Source organism: Eretmochelys imbricata, chromosome 11, assembly GCF_965152235.1.
Source record: "Eretmochelys imbricata isolate rEreImb1 chromosome 11, rEreImb1.hap1, whole genome shotgun sequence".
NCBI lineage: Eukaryota > Metazoa > Chordata > Testudines > Cheloniidae > Eretmochelys > Eretmochelys imbricata.
This window is the reverse complement of record NC_135582.1, coordinates 39,051,332-39,068,296: the sequence shown is the minus strand read 5'-3', so window position 1 is coordinate 39,068,296 and position 16,965 is coordinate 39,051,332. Positions and strand designations below refer to the sequence as shown.

Sequence of the window (16,965 nt, the reverse complement as noted above, 5' to 3'; positions counted from 1 at the left end):
AGATGAGGACTATACCCAGAACCACAAGCTCAACAGAAGCAGTAGGTGTTAAGAAAAGTCAGACTGACATCAGTATATTTATATGCCAGATGACACTTTATGGGAGCAGTACCTATCAGAAAAGTACCAGAAGCAGGGTGGGCTAGCATAGAAAGGCCAAACCTTGAGAACTATTGAGAAAAGCATGAATTCATTCCCCAATGGGCAGGGGCAGGGGAGCTCTTGTTCTTCCTTGTTCCTAGAAGGGAAACAAAAGATAAGAGGCTGGAGTGCCAAAATGTGCACTCCAGCTGCCAGGACAAAGGAAGAAAGACTGAAGAGGAACATCTGGGACCAACTCGTATAGGCTGTTCGAGATTGATATTTATTTTGTCTATAGGTTGCTTGTTCATATGACTATGTGGGAAATGCTTTTTTTTACATTGGGATAAAATACATAACAAAATCATATGTCTAACAAAATGACATTTCTTTAATAATGTCTGTCACTAGCTTTTCAGTTAGTGGAAGGTACACAGTTCACTACAGGCAATTACTAATGTCTTTATGAACTCTCCACCCACTACAAACATGATTCTATTTACTATTGTAAGAACCAAGGAAAAAAGCTACACTTACATGTGTTAGAAATAGGTAGTTCAAACTTACCTTTGGATTTTGGAATCAACTCTCCACAACTCAGTATTCGTACTTCAGCATACGGTTTACTAGATGCATCTGTTTTCTGGTTTTCTATCTCTCTCACAACTTCCTGTCCTGTGATGACTTGTCCAAAAACAACATGAAGTCTGAAGTTCAAAAAAAATAAATAAAAAAAGATAAAATGCAGGTTTTCTACTGCAATAAAAGATTAAAAATATTTAGCATCTCAAATTTTCAAAGCAGTGTCCACTTCACAAACACAAATAAAGGAAATAAGATATTTACCCATCTAAGTGAGGTGTAGGCTTGGTTGTTCTTTTGATACCATCAAAAGGAATAATTAAAACAAAGAGAAAAACAAAGTTAGCACCCTTTACAAAGGAAACAAAACTGCATTCAAAACAAAAGTGCATGTATTAAGTTAAAAGTTATTTTGAATGAACTAATAAATTAAGGATTGTTTTGTTCAATTTTATAACAGTTATGTAGTTATAGTTTAAGTATCACTGAATGAAACATTACATAAGGTTCCTACTAAAATCCTTACTTTGATAAAAAAAATTAAGTAAATGAAGATATTCTAGCATTAATCCAATTTTTAGATAGTATCTTGTATACATACATTACAAAATTCTATTACTGATTCAATCATACGAACAATTGAGGGCAGATTTAAAAAGAAAATTAATCTGATTCTCAGAAGAGACTGCAAGTAGTCTTATAGTCATTAGAGAAGGAAGCAGCGGGAAGTCAGAAAAGAAAAAAAAACAACTAGGCACCGGCTTCATGACATTTGATGTAGCTCTAGAATGGACTTAAAGAGTCTTCAAGGAGAGCTTTATACCTACAGACAATGCATGTGATTCACGCAAGCTCCTATAGCCCACAGGTCAGGGCTGGACATTCCACAGCATGCAAGTATCAGTCATGAGAGAAATCATAAGCTGGGCTGAAAGAGGCTAAAGATCTGTCAGCAAGCCAAAAATAACTGTCTACTTTTAGATGATGCATGCGACTCATCACATTAATTAAATTTATCAATTATAGGTAACGGGATCAATTTCAAGAAAGAATTTTTTCTGGAGATAAGCCTGATTCAAAGGAATCTCTCTGTTGTAGATATGTTGTGATAAATTCAGCCTTAGATTTATTATATGTGGTGATAAATTTAGCTTTGTGGTTATTTTTTCCTTGAAAATGAGATTGCTCTTAGAATGATTTCCAAAAACCAGAACTTCTCACACACACACACACACACACACACCCTAACCATGATCCCCAGAGCTCTTCCCATCCAAGACTCTAAGCTGACAAGACACGTTACATAAAATTGAGTAAAGTTTGCTGAGAACATCAATTAGCTTTGCATTACTCGCCGAAGTTAGAAGCAGGTAATGAAATGTTTTTCTATGTATATGAGAAGCACTCATCTAAAACAACAAGACGTGCTAAAAATGATCAGTTTATCTCCAAGATAGGCATTTTAAGGAGGTAGCTATTTTACATAGAGCTTCAAATCTGGAAAACCAGTTCACATTTGATAAATGGAAAAAGGTTTAGTTTTTTTTTAAACAATTAAATTATTACTACAACCTTAACGTTGTAAGCAACATGCCTATCAGAATAATACAATACTTACATAAAGAACTGTGAACCGTTTGTATCTTTCCCTCTGTTGGCCATTGACAGAAGAAATTCTTTGTTGTGCTTTACAGCAAAGCTTTCATCTAGAGAAAGTGTTTTTGATTGCTTTAAAATACCAAATATTTACTTTGTTCTATTAGTTAAATGGCATTTAGCTATTTTTCCCCTCAGCCAACCCAGATAAATTTATCACTGCAGTAAAGAGCATTAAAAAAATTAGTTTCAAAATAAAGTATATTATGTCATGTCCTTGGGATACATTATGCTTCACATTCTAATGCCTAGAATTTAAAGAGGAGAAAAGTAAATGTACTTTCTTATTTTCACCTGCCTATTAATTGTAGTTATGATATGAAGAGTGATTGTAAAAATGGAACTCTTACTCAACAGATGTACTTCCTGCATATACTCATGCAACATCTGAGTATAGTAAGAGCAGGTCTTTGCTATTTTTCACTCTTGTTGGCACATGCAGATCCACACATCTTTGGAAGACCAAAATGATGATGTTTTTTCTAGCTCATGCATCATCAATATAATTTTTAACTATGTTTTGATGAAGAATTTTTATTAATGGTGGTGATCCAGTTTGGTGTCAAGCCAAATAAGCAGCTTTACTTTCAGATACCAGGATGAGTTTACAAAGAGCTTGCTGTTAGAAAAATAAGTTTACTTAAGATGATCAAGTTGGATACGGAAGTCACAAAATTAATCAGGTTTAGAATAGATATGTACAAATGTAAGTCTGATAAAGTTGACAAATTTGAATCAGAACAGCTTGATCCTCATTTAGACACAAACATTTTCTGAACAAAATAGTGAAGTAAACAAAATACACCTTTATGGCCCTCATACTGCCATCAGATCAGATAGCAAAGACTTCTGCGCCCATGCAGAACCCAAATAAACCAAATGGGACTCAGATTTGATATGCAGAGACCCCAGATGATTGTAGGAGCACGACCATGGATTACAAGTTTAATATTTATAAGACAGAACATTTGAAAAAGGTTTAGATTGGCTTGATAAAAAAAACTTTACCTTCAAAAAAACCACCATAAATGGATTCTCCTCCTCTCCCATTTCCTTGAAAGAAAATACACTGTATTACAAATAAATGTAGTGAAAGTATAAATCATTTAAAGTTCAAGATGTGCCTAATGACTCCTAAAGAAAGTATCATAATATAAAAGATATTTCAATTATTGCATCCAAGTCAAAATATCTTCAAGAACAGTCAAATAGGAAGCTACATCTTGACAGTCTGCTTAAGTAGAATGGGACTGAGAAAATGCAGGCTGTGGCTTTTCCATTTATTCTGCATTGTCTCACACATTTCTAGATCAAGCTAGGACTACTACTGGGAAATACAATGTTTTACACTGCATTACACTAAATTTTTTCACTGGGAGGCCACACCAAGCTATAAAGAGAATGGAACTGAAAGCTATTTATAAATATGTTCTTATTTGAAGGCCCTATTCAGCACACCTTACTCGAAGAACACACACCTTAACAACACACAGTCAACAGACATTTCATCTGAATGTAGGATGCTGAACAGGACCCTTAAAAATATCTTACTATTTAAAAACTGGAGTTTTCTTTTAAGGCTGTGTCCTACCTTCACTGAAGTCACCTCCTTGGATCATAAAATCTTTCACAACTCGGTGAAACAGACAACTTTTGTAATGCAGTGGCTTCTGGGTCGATTTTCCGGTACCTTTTTCACCTAAAAGGGAGAGAGGAAAGAGACATGGAAGGAAGGGGCGGAATTAAAAAAAAAAAATACTTTGCATTTGTGCAACACCTTTCATTGGAGGAGCTCCAACAGTCTGACTAACATTAACTATTAAGTCTTGCAAATCAGTTTGAGAAGTAGGCAAACATCTGTTTTGTAGACGGGAACACACAAATAGATTAAGTCCAAAGCTGGCCACGGATTTTGGTTCTCATTTTCTCAGTACCCATCTTTCAGAGGTGCTGAGTGTTCACAGCTCCAAATGAAGGTCTTAGGAGCTGTGTGTGCCCAGCACATCTGAAAGTCAGATCCCAGGTGTCTCAGGTTGGGCACTCAAAACTTGGGTTACGCCATTTCAATACCCATTTTTGAAAAATTTGGCCAAGGTAACTTGCCCAAGGTCACAAAGGAAGTCTGTGGTGAAGCTGTAAATAGGACACAAGTTTCCTAGGGAAATTTACCAGCATCACTCAGAAACTTAAATGTATTATCATTCCAGAGTAAGACTGTCTACATGGGGAATTATACCAGTATAACTATGGTGGTAAAATTATACTTGTATAAATTTTCCTGTCAAGACAAAACCTAAAAGACTACTCCTAAAAGGCTAACACACTGCTGGTCGCAATAAGTACAAAGTCTGAAAGGCAGGTAACTGAACGAACACTAAAATTAAAAAAGCACTACATTGTCTCCTATAATCCAAAGACAAGTTTTTAGACATTTGAGAAAACCCTGCAAAGGTTCCACCACTTTCAGAAAGTTGAGTATATCTTTCTCTGGACTGATCGCCAGAAGAAAACCTAAGAAACAGATTCCTAGTCCCCTGCTCTAAACACTTTTGACCATACACATTCCCAATGTTTCAATAATAAGATCAAATTCCAATTCTGAGCTTGAACTATTTTATGTGCACATATATTACTTGTTTCTGACATGGAAGTGATAAGCAAAAACTCGTGAGATTGAAATGTAATAAAAATATTGAAGGGGAAGACGGTGGGAAATGTTGGAGATGGAGGAAAAAACAAGCGAGTTTCTATAAATCCACTACTGTGATGAACTAAGTTTTTAGGAGAAAAGAAATTTGTTAAAAGTTACCTTGGAAAAAAGGTGATGGAGGTTGGAGAAATCTGGGTCAGATTCACAATCACCATTTAAAACACTGTTTTATTTTAATGACTAGGCTTGGACCCAATATCAGTATTCTTCAATTAAAGTAACAATTCAGCAGGATAAAAATGCCATTTCAAAAATATTTCCATGATAGGTTTTTGTAAGGACTGGTAATTTGACTAAGAAACAGGGAATTTGAATTTAATTTGGGATTAGAGATTGCCACACATCTGTTACAAAGACAAAACTTGTGGCACCTTGGAGACTAATCAATTTATTTGAGCATAAGCTTTCGTAAGGTGCCACAAGTACTCCTTTTCTTTTTGCGAATACAGACTAACACGGCTGTTACTCTGAAAAGAAAAAACTAAAGGGGATAGTTAAGAAGTGGATGGCCAATCTTAGAAAACAAAGGCCATGAATATTAGTGGTAGTTCAGTATATCACAGGAATCAGAAGATTCCATTAATGCTCAACTTCCTGACCTTTCACTGGCTACCTTTATTGTATGCTTATCAGTTTCAGGATTAGTTAATATTATATAGTTTCAGCCAGCACAAACTGATTTAAATAACTGATTTTAATCATGAGTTAAATCAACAAGCAGAAAAACTTGATTAAAATCATCAATTTTAATCATGTTTTGCATTTGTACTTTCTACTAACTTTTCTAAAGAAAAGCTGATTCTCATTAGGTGGTAACCGTTAAAACATGTTGATTTGCAATTAAATAAAACCATTTACACCAACACTGGTGCTTCTTTTAGCTAACAAGCAGGATACACACACACTCTCTCTCCACATACATACACACACACACTAATTTAATCAATTATATAACTTAACTTGCAATTATTAAAGCCTTAATTTTTACATTTTTATTATGTTAGAAAACAGTGAAATTTTAGATTATTCTTTTTTACTTGTGATTTATGTCAAGCTCTATTTGGATGGAAATTCAAATTCAATTAAAATGCACAAAATCAGCATTTTAATTATTTTATTATTAAATAAAACTACTTTAAAAGTAGATATAAGACAAAGTTCATAAAATATGTTTTGTATCTAAGACTAATTTATTAAACAAAAGGAAGTATTATCGGTAGTTAGTGAATTGAACTGATTGTTTCTGGTCACCAAGTCCTTCGAGATTTTAGAACTAATAAATCTCATCCTATCATACACATTTTTATTCATAGATTCAATCTGGTAAACTAGTCCTACTTTTTTCATCTCCTTTGTTTTTTTACTTTGAATTAACTGAAATGAAGAAAACATTCTCTCTGCACCTGCAGTAGAGGCTACAGCTGTCAAAAGCTGGTTCCAGGTGCTTAGCCAGTGACTTACACCGAACCAGTGATTTGACTTTCTTTAAAACTTACCAGCAAACATACTGCTTAATATTTTTTTGATTTTAAATTAATGATTTTAATAGATTACAGTAAGTTTAAATCTTAAAACATGTTGTAAATGTCATATTTAATTTTAAATAGGTTTATTTAAAAAAATTGTATTTAAATTAAAAGAACCCAATTTAAATACAAAATTCTAATTTTCTATTTTTTTTTTAAAAATTGATTTTTATCCAGCCTGCTTTCAACAGGATTTTTGAGGGCTGTTGCAGTTAGCCTGACACTCCAGTATCTAAGTTGGATTAGCATATGCTCCACGTACTAATTGATGCCACAACTGCAAGTGCTTCAGTACACAAACCTTGCATTAAATGCACACAAGACACCAATGTTAAACCTCTACAGAGACCAAGACACATTATTTTAAAGTCTACCTTCATTTTCTGGTATGCAAAAAGTGATAATCATTGGATGTCTACAGGGGATTCTGTCGAATATAATAATTCACAATATGAAACTAACCAACAATGAATTAAGTTAAAAATCATAAATATCTACGAACCTGTGCAAAGGCAGCGAAAATTCTCACACGTCTTTGGGCACACATCAGAAAACAATTCAAAGACCACTCTTCCAGCTGAAAAAAATCCCACACATTTATAAAGTTAAATTAGACTTGTCTTCATTTGACCATTAAATATTTATATTGCTATAACATAATATAGCTTAGAAATTATTCTTCTCACCAGGTACATTGTTGATGGCTATGTCAAAAAAGCAACGTGGCCGCTGGACCTTGATTCCCATGGCTTCAAAAGTTTAAAGACTGTAAACAACAAAAATATAAAAACCTTTGAGTTTTCTCCTCTGTGTATTGAAACTATATATTCACTTGATCTTGACCGAAAAGCTTTTTATGAAGGAAAAAAAGGTGTGATCATCCTGATACATAAATGAGCAAAACTGAGTGTTGACATGTTGAAAAAGGTGGCCTTTTTGCTCTCAAGCCGTTTTAAATATGAAAGTCTATGAGTTGTTATTTTTCCTTTTGTCCTAAAGACCAAAGATTAACTTAAAAACAGTTTTCTGTGCATATTCAGTTCAACTTTACGTTATTACCAATTCTCACAAAACTTGCTGGAGCTTTAAGAGAAACACAAAATACTGCATTTTTCCTGCAACACCAATCAAGGTGGTATTATTGTATGTATTATAATAGCACATTGGAGTCCCAGTCATGGACCAGGGTGCCACTGTGTTAGATGCCATACAAACACAGAAAACAAAAAGACTGTCCCTGTTTCAAAGACTAAGAGTTTACAATCACCAATTTTGGTGAATCAAAGAGATCAAAAGATCTCTTTTTATTTTAAAAAAATTCCAGTTGTCATCATTGCAGAGTAAAGCTTGTAAACGTGAATGAATGTATTCTAAAGGCTTAATAATCCACTATTTTAAAATCTTGTGATTTAAGCCAATCTCGGACTTTGGGGGGGGGCCAGACTCATGATTTTTGAATGCTTGGGTTTGGCAATACTGACTTCATTCATGTTTTCTTTGATAGTTTTTTAGAGGAAAGCATACAAGAAAACTGCAAGGGAGACTAAGGCATCAGTTGATGAGAATGTCATTCAACTTCCTAACCGACTTTATAAGAACATACTTGAAAAATGAGAGGATTTGGAAAAAAGTGGGAACAAGACAAACATCTTAGGATCTTCTGCTCTCCTAGTTGGGTAAAAGGTTAAGACCTAGTAGAGTACTTTGATAATTTGCTCCCAGAAGCCTTGGATCTTCAGACCCAAGGCTGAATCAAGTGGCTAAGGGGGCATGAGGTGGAGAGAAGGAGTTAACTTTAGGGCCAAAGGTCTGTGCACTCAGGCAACTTATTAAGACTACCTCTGAACTATTTGCCAAGAAAAACAAACAATTCCCTAGTATGACAGACAAATTCTTACTGGCCATAATAAGAAATCAGAATATTTTTGCAGGACTATTCAGTATACAGAAGTCAAATGGCACAGATTTACATAAGACGGACATTAAGTTCCTATTAAAGTACCATATGTGGAGTGGAAAATGAGATACTCCTGAGATTAAATTGGAAGAGATGCAAGGTTCACTGAGGTTTTAAACTTACACCAAATAAATAAAATTGACTAGCCTAAAAAAAAAATGCTGCATATGACAAACACTTGGATCCTGGGTTACCCTTCACTATTTATACTGAAAAGGGAAGCAGCATAGCTATTTGTTTACACCTTTTGCGACAGCTGCTTACAGAGTTTACAAGGCATATGGTCCCTGCCTTGTAATAGTTGTCCTCAGTTACTGATATACATCTTTCAGCCTATGGACTTTGTAATTCCTGAGCAGCAGAGCTGGGCATATAACTGATTTTTCAGTTTGTTGGCAGTTAAAAAAAATATATTTTTGGAAGAGAAGTTGGGTTTGGGTTGAACTGAATTCAAAAGTGTAAAAAACAAACAAAAAACCCTTCAGCAAATAAAGAAGTGTCCATTTGGAGCATTTTTAAAGGGCTAAATGCACAAAACAAGTGGAGGCAGCAGTGCCTCCCTTATAACCATTAGGCCTAATAGTTAGAACACTCACCTGGGATGTCGGAGACCAAAGTTCCATTTCCCCTCTGCCTGATATGGACAAGTGATTTGCACTCAGGTCTCCCACATGGCAGAAGAGTGCCCTAATCACCAGGTTTTGGGATATTCTGGTATAGGTTTATCTCAGTTGCTCCTGTTGAAGCTGTTCCACTGCATCTAAACAATTAACATTACTGGAACAAGGACTTGAACTTGGATCTCCCACATCCTAGGTGACTGACCTAACCGCTAGCCTATAGAGTGGTTCTCATTCTCTTTTCCTAGCCGAATGACTATTCATTGTCATTATGAAAGACTACGAATTGCCATTAATGCAAAATAATCACTGGGATAAAGGTTATAAGGCACCAACACCTCTTCTTCTGGCCATTTTGTGAATGGCCCCCAAGTCCTTCCCACCTCCTCCCCACCCCAAATATTTGCCCAAAACTATTCAGTGAATTTGAGTCAGCGCTGATTGAGTCCAGTGGAGGGACTTAGCAATCTTTTACATGATAGGCTATTCCTGTGATTATTGTAAGCTGCATTAGTTATACTTTATACATTGATTGAAAAAAATAAGCAACACTTTGTACTTTACTACTTTGTACTGTTAAATTCCTTACAATTGTGTAAGATGGGCAAAGGCCACTGCAGAAATGTCAGACTGGGACTTGTGCTATAAACACCAAAAAACTAAGGGTCAAAATGTAAAAATAGTTTATCATGATCCATCAAATCATTGACAATATTGATAGGGTTAGCCCTAAACATTTAATGTTGCAAATATTTTTAAGATGCCTATCACTCTAGTATCCAGGAGCTGCTCTAATTATAACGCAGCCCAACCCTTTTTATTGGTTTCTTTTAAAAACAGAATACATCTTGAGTAGGTAATTGTAACAGTTTTTCATTAAGCTTTATAGCAATCAATAAATACATTTTCAGCTTTTTATCTCCTGTGTTTGTTCTTTCCCTTTCATGGCACTGTTTCTTTCTTTATGTTGACTATCTTGGTGTGTCTTTTTCTGTCTATGTTTTAGTATATGTTCCTTCTTTATTAGTTTTCAGTAATAAAAATAATTTTTCCCTCATTTCATTCCACAAGAGTTACTCTTCCAGCGCTGTGCCCTTTGCCAATACTTTCCTTCTACTATCATCCGCTCTCTTGGACCCTATTGCCCTCTCTCCTGGGCTCCACTCTATAACACAGTGACTGAAATGAAGACAAATTCTTTTCTATGAAGGAGAGACTGCAGCCAGCATATGTGTAGAAAGTATTACATTATAATTTATTGTCAGTTACCAAAAAATGTCTAAAGTTATTGTCATATTGAGCACTATATACCCTTACTCATATTGATGGATAGTAAGTTGGAGTTCAGGTTAAAAGTTAGTTTTATGGAACCTTAAGTCTCAATTCCTTGACCTTAACAAAAAGCCATGAAACATTTTCAATATTTTAAACAAACGAACATATTAGAATGTCAGAGGTGAATTTCCAACTTTAAAGTTTTTATGTGGAAATTATACAAAAATGTTGCATACTTATTAGGCCATTAATATTAATCTAAATCTGTTTCTGCATTTAACGATTCCAAGTATCCTACTGTAGCCTGGCACACCATCCCTGACATCCTAGCTTGAGTTTTTACAATGATTCAGACCAAGAAAATTCCTCAAAATATGTTATCTACAAATAAAGTTAAGTTCTCTCATATTATAATTATTAACCTGGCAGTAACTCCCCAAATGCACCCACTGAATAGCACAGTAAAATGGTAGCCACACTAACATATACACTCTCAGAGGTCCAGCAGGAATGCAGATTCAGCACATGGCATCCTCAGGTTGCCCTACAAAGGAAATCAACAGGTTCCAGTTACTGAAATTTGATTAATCTGATTTTACCAGAAGTTTGTGAGAAATTCTCATACTTTCTGCATTGTTGTGGAGGGCGGTGATCGTGCAGCTGCCTCCTCAAATGAAGACAGAGTAAACTGGAGTCAGTGTGGTCCTGTAGCAGTCTAGCAGAAAGTCTGAATTGAAAAGACTAATAAGGAAGCCCAAGCTGCCTTCTGCCTACATTGTGGAGGAATGAATATGTCTAAATCATGAATTACCTCTGGATCAGTGCATGCCATGCATAAGAAAAAAACAAACTCATTTGCTTTTTAAAATGAAACAAAATTTTACTTACAAGCTACTAGAATCAACTGAAGAAATAAAATAAAGTATTGTAAATCTTTCTATCCTGAAGATGATTTAACAAAAGAAAAATGTAAATTATCTTTAGAAAAAATGTTTGCCTTCTAATACAGTTTGAGCTGGCTCACTAACTTCTTGAAGCAAACAAAATAGTATCCTTAGGACAACGCATATGTAGAGAGATACAGAAGATACTCCTGGGGGAATTCTGTGCTACTGCGCACGTGCACAATTAATGAGCCCTGCATATTTTTAAATTTTTGCACAGGAAAAAAAGCTTCTGCTGAAATAAAAGGAGTACTTGTGGCACCTTAGAGACTAACCAATTTATTTGAGCATGAGCTTTCGTGAGCTACAGCTCACTTCATCGGAGGAAAGCTCATGCTCAAATAAATTGGTTAGTCTCTAAGGTGCCACAAGTACTCCTTTTCTTTTTGCGAATACAGACTAACACGGCTGTTACTCTGAAACCTGTCATTCTGCTGAAATGTTGCTGCAGTTCCACCTTTTGCCCACCAGAGGGCGCTGTGGCACAGGAGAAGCAGCAGCTCCCAGGAGAAAATAACGTCTGCGGTTCTGCCTTTTGCCCACCAGAGGGCCCTGTGGCGAAAGAACAAAGCAGCAGCTTCCTGCCAGCAAGGGAAGAGAAAGAGCTGCCTTCTTCGCACTGGGCCAGGTCAGGAGACAGGAGCTATTGGGAGACATACAGCGAGGGGTGCTGCGGGGGAGGGGAGGTCAGACAGAGGCTCAGGGGGATGGCAGACTGGGGCAGGGGCTGAATGGGAGTGGAGGCACAGGGCCACTGGGGGGGAGGAAGGTGCAGGGCCACATGGTGATGGCAGGGGGGAGGTGCAGAGCTACATAAAGACAGGGGGTGGCTGGGTGGAGGCACAGAGACATATGGGGACAGGGGGAGGGGATACAGGGACACATAGGGACAGAGGAGTGGCTGGGTGGGGGCACAGAGACATTTTTAGCCCCAAAGATTTTTTTCAAAGTTTGTGAGCGTGTAAAGGATCGTAATTAGAGCTTCTGTTTTTCAGGGTTTCTTTTTAACCATTTTTGAGTTTTACGTAGATGTCTAAAAATGGCAGGTTTTCGGGCTCTCTCTTTATATATATATTGTAATGAGTAACATATTATACAGTAGTATATACTGTAATGAGTAATCTATTTGTAGTGTTTTATACTATGCTTTAATGTAGTGCTGTTTCAAATACTTAATGAACACAAGGAGGGTCTACACAAACCAATTAATGTGCAACACATTAGTGCACTTTAGAAATCACACTCCCTGTAGGCTGGTGAGTTTGCATCTGTTCACCAGCTCAAGGGATAAAATAATCAGCTACGTGCAAACCCTGTTTCAGCTTGCTGCGCAGGCTCTTTTACTCTTCTGTCACACAAATGCAAGGAACACAGAGAAGTAACAAAAGTGATAGTCCTGATCTGGACTGATACTGCTCTGGTCCCAGCACCTCAAGGGTCACTGCTGTTCCTTAGTCTCAGGGGAACTGCAAGGCCCTACCAACCCTTCCTGTTGCAGCCTTCCGTTGCTGTCCAGCAAAAACTTTGTTTCTACTGGCCCTTCCTTTCACAGAGCTGGGTCCTCACTAATGTCTTCCAGCTGGAAATCAGAGCCAATTGTTAGCTACTTTTTAGCTGGATCAACTGGTACCCAACACCTACCTGGTGGGCTTCTCCATAGGTCAGGGCTCACTGCTCCGTAGGCCTTAAAGGGGTAAATTGCCCTGCTACACCCCTGTGGTCTGTATTACTGCTTCATGTAGACAAGCCCCTTTGACACAAGTAACCATTTCCAGCATTTATTGGATAAAACACCAATATTTCTTTAGTTTTTGTATCAAGGTTGTTTTATCTGTGTGTATTGGTTAAACCAAAAATCAGAAGCCCTAATCATAATGACACAGTTCACCCAAGGCATAATTTGACTAGTTAGGGTGAAAAATACCTACATTACCCCTCTAACAAATCTATGCCCGCTACAGTTTAAATGAATAAAAGTTTCACACTTTGTGTACTTTGTCACTGATAACATACTGTCAATTTTCTATACAATCTTTTTTTATAATACAAGTTGCCTTATTTTTCCTATACCTTATTTTCCTTCACTCCATTCTCCTTTCCTAAAACAGATCATGCTGTATCTTTTTCTACATTGTTTTCAATGTTATTTCCTCTTTTCTTTCTTTCTTCCTTCAATTGCTATATCCCTTTCTTCCTGTGTTCTCTTTCTCCTATTTCTCTCCCAATAATCTCTTTCAATGAACCCTATGTCGCTTATTTAAATGTATTCCACTACTTTTTCCTCCCCCACTTGCACATACCTTCACTACCATTATTTCACTCACTTCTTCACACACAGGTTTTGAAAAATTTACCAGAACCAAACTGTCAAAGAATTAATCTACTAATCAAAGATTAATACAAAAGATTTCCTGCCACATAAACAGCATGTCCAGGAAAACACTGGTGAAAGGCCAACCTGTCTCTCCCCCACCCCTCTCGCCCTCTCCAAACGAATCCTGGGATTCCAATCTAAGTGCTGTCCCTGAACTGTTCAGGGGCTCCATCCTTCACAGCCTCCCTCTAGTACAGGAGGGAAAATTCCATTTGTAATAGAAGAAATGAACTACATTTGTAATTATGATCTGTGAACTAGTGTATAAATTCAGGACTAAGTACTTGCCTCAGGCTCCACCCGGGTATAGGCCCATGGCGGTGGGTGTATGTGTGTGTCAAAGAGATATTTGCAGAAAGATCAATCGCAGAAAATTACCTTTATATAGGGTATGTCTATGGTCAGTATAGATACTACCTATTCCAATGGCAGGAATTCTCCCTTGGGTGTAGGTAATGCACTCCCCAAGAGGCAGGAGCTAGGTCCAGTGGAAGAATTCTTCCACTGACCTAGAGCGGTCTACACCAGGAGCTAGGTCAGTATAGCTACGTCTCTCAGGGGCAGTTGGGAGGTTGCAGAATTTAGACGTGCATTAAAAATAAGGTTTCTAGCCCCTATGGTTCTTCTGTCTTCAGATCGATACAGTACATTTGTTGCTGCCCAGGACTTTCCAAAAAACAGCAGAGTGAAATTGATCACTCTAATCAGTTTCATTTCTGCTATTCATAACTTTGGGACCATCAGGGACAGGACAAGAACCATGTCATTTTACTCTGAAGATTCTGTTTTTGAAAGCTGTATGCAAAATCAAGCTTTGCGGAAGACGGATTTTTTTTTTTTAAATCTTCTAGAAATAGAGCAGCAAGGACAACCTAGCCAGTAGGTTCAGGGGCTACAAGGGAGAAGAGAAATTGTTAGATACTAAAGATTAGCAGACAGTCAGCACAATGGTAAGAAACCTAGCACATTTCCCCAACAGATAATTGGACAGCAGGCTCACTCATCAAAGCATTATCATTGTTGCTGCTCCTCGTACACCTCCTTCATACTGGACTGGCTGTGTACATTTGTTCTGACAGAACAAATAATTAGTAAATAAAACCTACTAATTCAACACAATGTAAACTGAGCTGAAGTTAAAATAGGGTAATGCTTCATGGAGAGTGCTTGAGATTCAAGCTCAGTTATTATTATTCTTATTGTGGTAATGCCTAGGATTACCAGTCACAGACCAAGTCCTGGTCTACACTATGAATTGATGTCGGTATAAAATCCACAACCCTGAGCAACACAGTTATATGGCCTGAACTCCCTGTGTAGACAGCAGTATGTAGACAGGATGGCTTCTCCCATTAACATAGCTACCGCCTCTCGGGGAGGTGGAATACCTATGCCAATGAGAGAATCTCTCCCATTGGCATAGGTAGTGTCTTCACTAAGCACTGCAGCTGTGCCCCTGCAGTGCTTTAAGTATAGACAAGCCCCAAGACTCCATAATGCCAGGCACCATAAAAACACACACAGAAAATACAGTCCCTGCCCCACAAAGCACAAGTATGTGGCCTCCTCTGTAGATAATAGGGAGCAAATAAATATTTTCTCTTAAAAGAACATACAAGCATTTTATAAAGTGGATTTAAAATTAAAAGAAGTGAGTGGGCCAGGTTCTGTGGTCTGCAACGTGCAGGTCAGACTAACTGATCTTGATGGCCCCTTCTGGTGTTAAAATCTATGAGTCTAAAAAGAGTCTTGCTCATATTACCCTATGCACAAATACAGGTGATAACCAGAACAAAGGGCTTCAGGGGATCATCCAACGAAGTGGGTTTTAGCCCACGAAAGCTTATGCCCAGATAAATTTGTTAATCTCTAAGGTGCCACAAGACTCCTCGTTCTTTTTACCAAAGATACTTTACCAAGTCCCATATATTTATGGGAGGCAATTCCTTCACTGGGAAGGAGTTTTAACGCAATATTTAGCCTTGCGATGGAAGATTTAGCTATGTGTACTTCAACAAGCCATGTGTCATCTTACTTTTTGAAATCTCATTCATTCATACTGTCCTAACAGCTCTGCTAAATGTATTATCATACATATGCAGTATTCATTATTTTCAGTTCATTAATGCCTGCAAACAAAATGAGTCTGTAACTGATGTCATAGCCATTAAAAAAAATATAAAAAAAAATCTATGTACAGAGTTGGGACAGCCCTTCAAACTAGAAGACGGAGAGTGGACCCTCCAGCCAGCCATGGAGCACCCTTCAAAGCAACATCCCCTGTTCCAGAGGCCTGCAGGGAAGGAGGCCATGTGGCAAGCAGAGTCTGGTGATTTTGCCTGCTAGGGGAGAAGAGAGAGGATCCATTCAAACTCTGGAGCAGGCATGGAACACGGCCCCCTGCGTGTACCAGCAGCTGGAATTTTCACTAATGATTTATGTCTGGAGGACTGAAAGTGTGGCCAGCAGCACATCACCAACGTGCGTGGAGAAAAGGCTCTTGTCCTGCCCCAAGGAGCTGATTTTTTTTTAAAGCCATTCACCACAATACCCCATTTGTAACTAATCCCACCCCACTTGGATCTCGCCCATGACCCTCCACACCTCCCTCCTCTAACTTCCCTCCAATTTGCAGTTTATTCCCTGCCACTCAACGCCCCCTTTCTTCTCACACCAAACCGGACCACAAGACCGACCTCGTCTCCCCTAGGGCTGGGTCACCCCCACCCTTTCCCCAAGCCCGTCACAGGCAGGCTGAGCCCCCCCGGAGGGCTAAAGCCCCTGCGGCCCAACGAGGGGTGGGCCCCTTCCCGTGACGGAGCGGGTAACTCCCGCCCCTTGGTGGGGGTGTAGGCCCCGGCCCCCACTATGGCGCGGAGGCCCTCGCCCGCATGGGGCTCGGCGGGGCAGACTCCCCGCAGCGCCCCAGCACTCACCCGCTCGCGGCCCGGCTCGCTGCCCGCGCTCCTACTGCCTCGCCGCCGCCGCCATGTTAGAAGCTGGTGCGGCACAGACTGCGTCAGTAGAGGAGAGGGCGGGAGCAGGGAACCCCAGAGGCGGCGTTGGGTGGAGGCTGACCGGACGGGCGCCGGCGGGGTGCGTGCAACGGTCGCGGTAAACCCCGACCCGGCTGTGCTGAGGCGGCCAACTCGGCCGCTCGGAGCCCACAGTGGTTAGGGGGGCCGCTCCCCGCCTCCTTTCGCCGTCAGAGCTGCTCCGCCCCCTCGTCCACTCCACTCC

General features: G+C 38.7%; 1 protein-coding gene across 4 annotated transcripts in view; it reads right to left on the bottom strand.

The window, feature by feature from the left end:
• PPIG (peptidylprolyl isomerase G) overlaps positions 1-16,913 on the bottom strand; it is a 37,226-nt gene extending 20,313 nt beyond the window's left edge. The window contains exons 1-9 of one of the 4 annotated variants that reach the window (XM_077830386.1): positions 16,662-16,913; positions 10,891-10,951; positions 7,242-7,321; positions 7,058-7,132; positions 3,911-4,018; positions 3,328-3,372; positions 2,282-2,369; positions 928-957; positions 649-788 (exon numbers count right to left, since the gene is read on the bottom strand). In XM_077830386.1, the coding sequence (XP_077686512.1) occupies positions 649-788; positions 928-957; positions 2,282-2,369; positions 3,328-3,372; positions 3,911-4,018; positions 7,058-7,132; positions 7,242-7,302 (547 nt within the window). In that variant the 5' untranslated portion in view covers positions 7,303-7,321; positions 10,891-10,951; positions 16,662-16,913. Of the gene's footprint in view, positions 1-648; positions 789-927; positions 958-2,281; positions 2,370-3,327; positions 3,373-3,910; positions 4,019-7,057; positions 7,133-7,241; positions 7,322-9,108; positions 9,479-10,829; positions 10,854-10,890; positions 10,952-16,661 lie in introns of those variants that run through there. The other 3 variants (XM_077830383.1, XM_077830385.1, XM_077830384.1) reach the window with 3 other exon arrangements.
• Between the last annotated feature and the right edge of the window lie 52 nt (positions 16,914-16,965).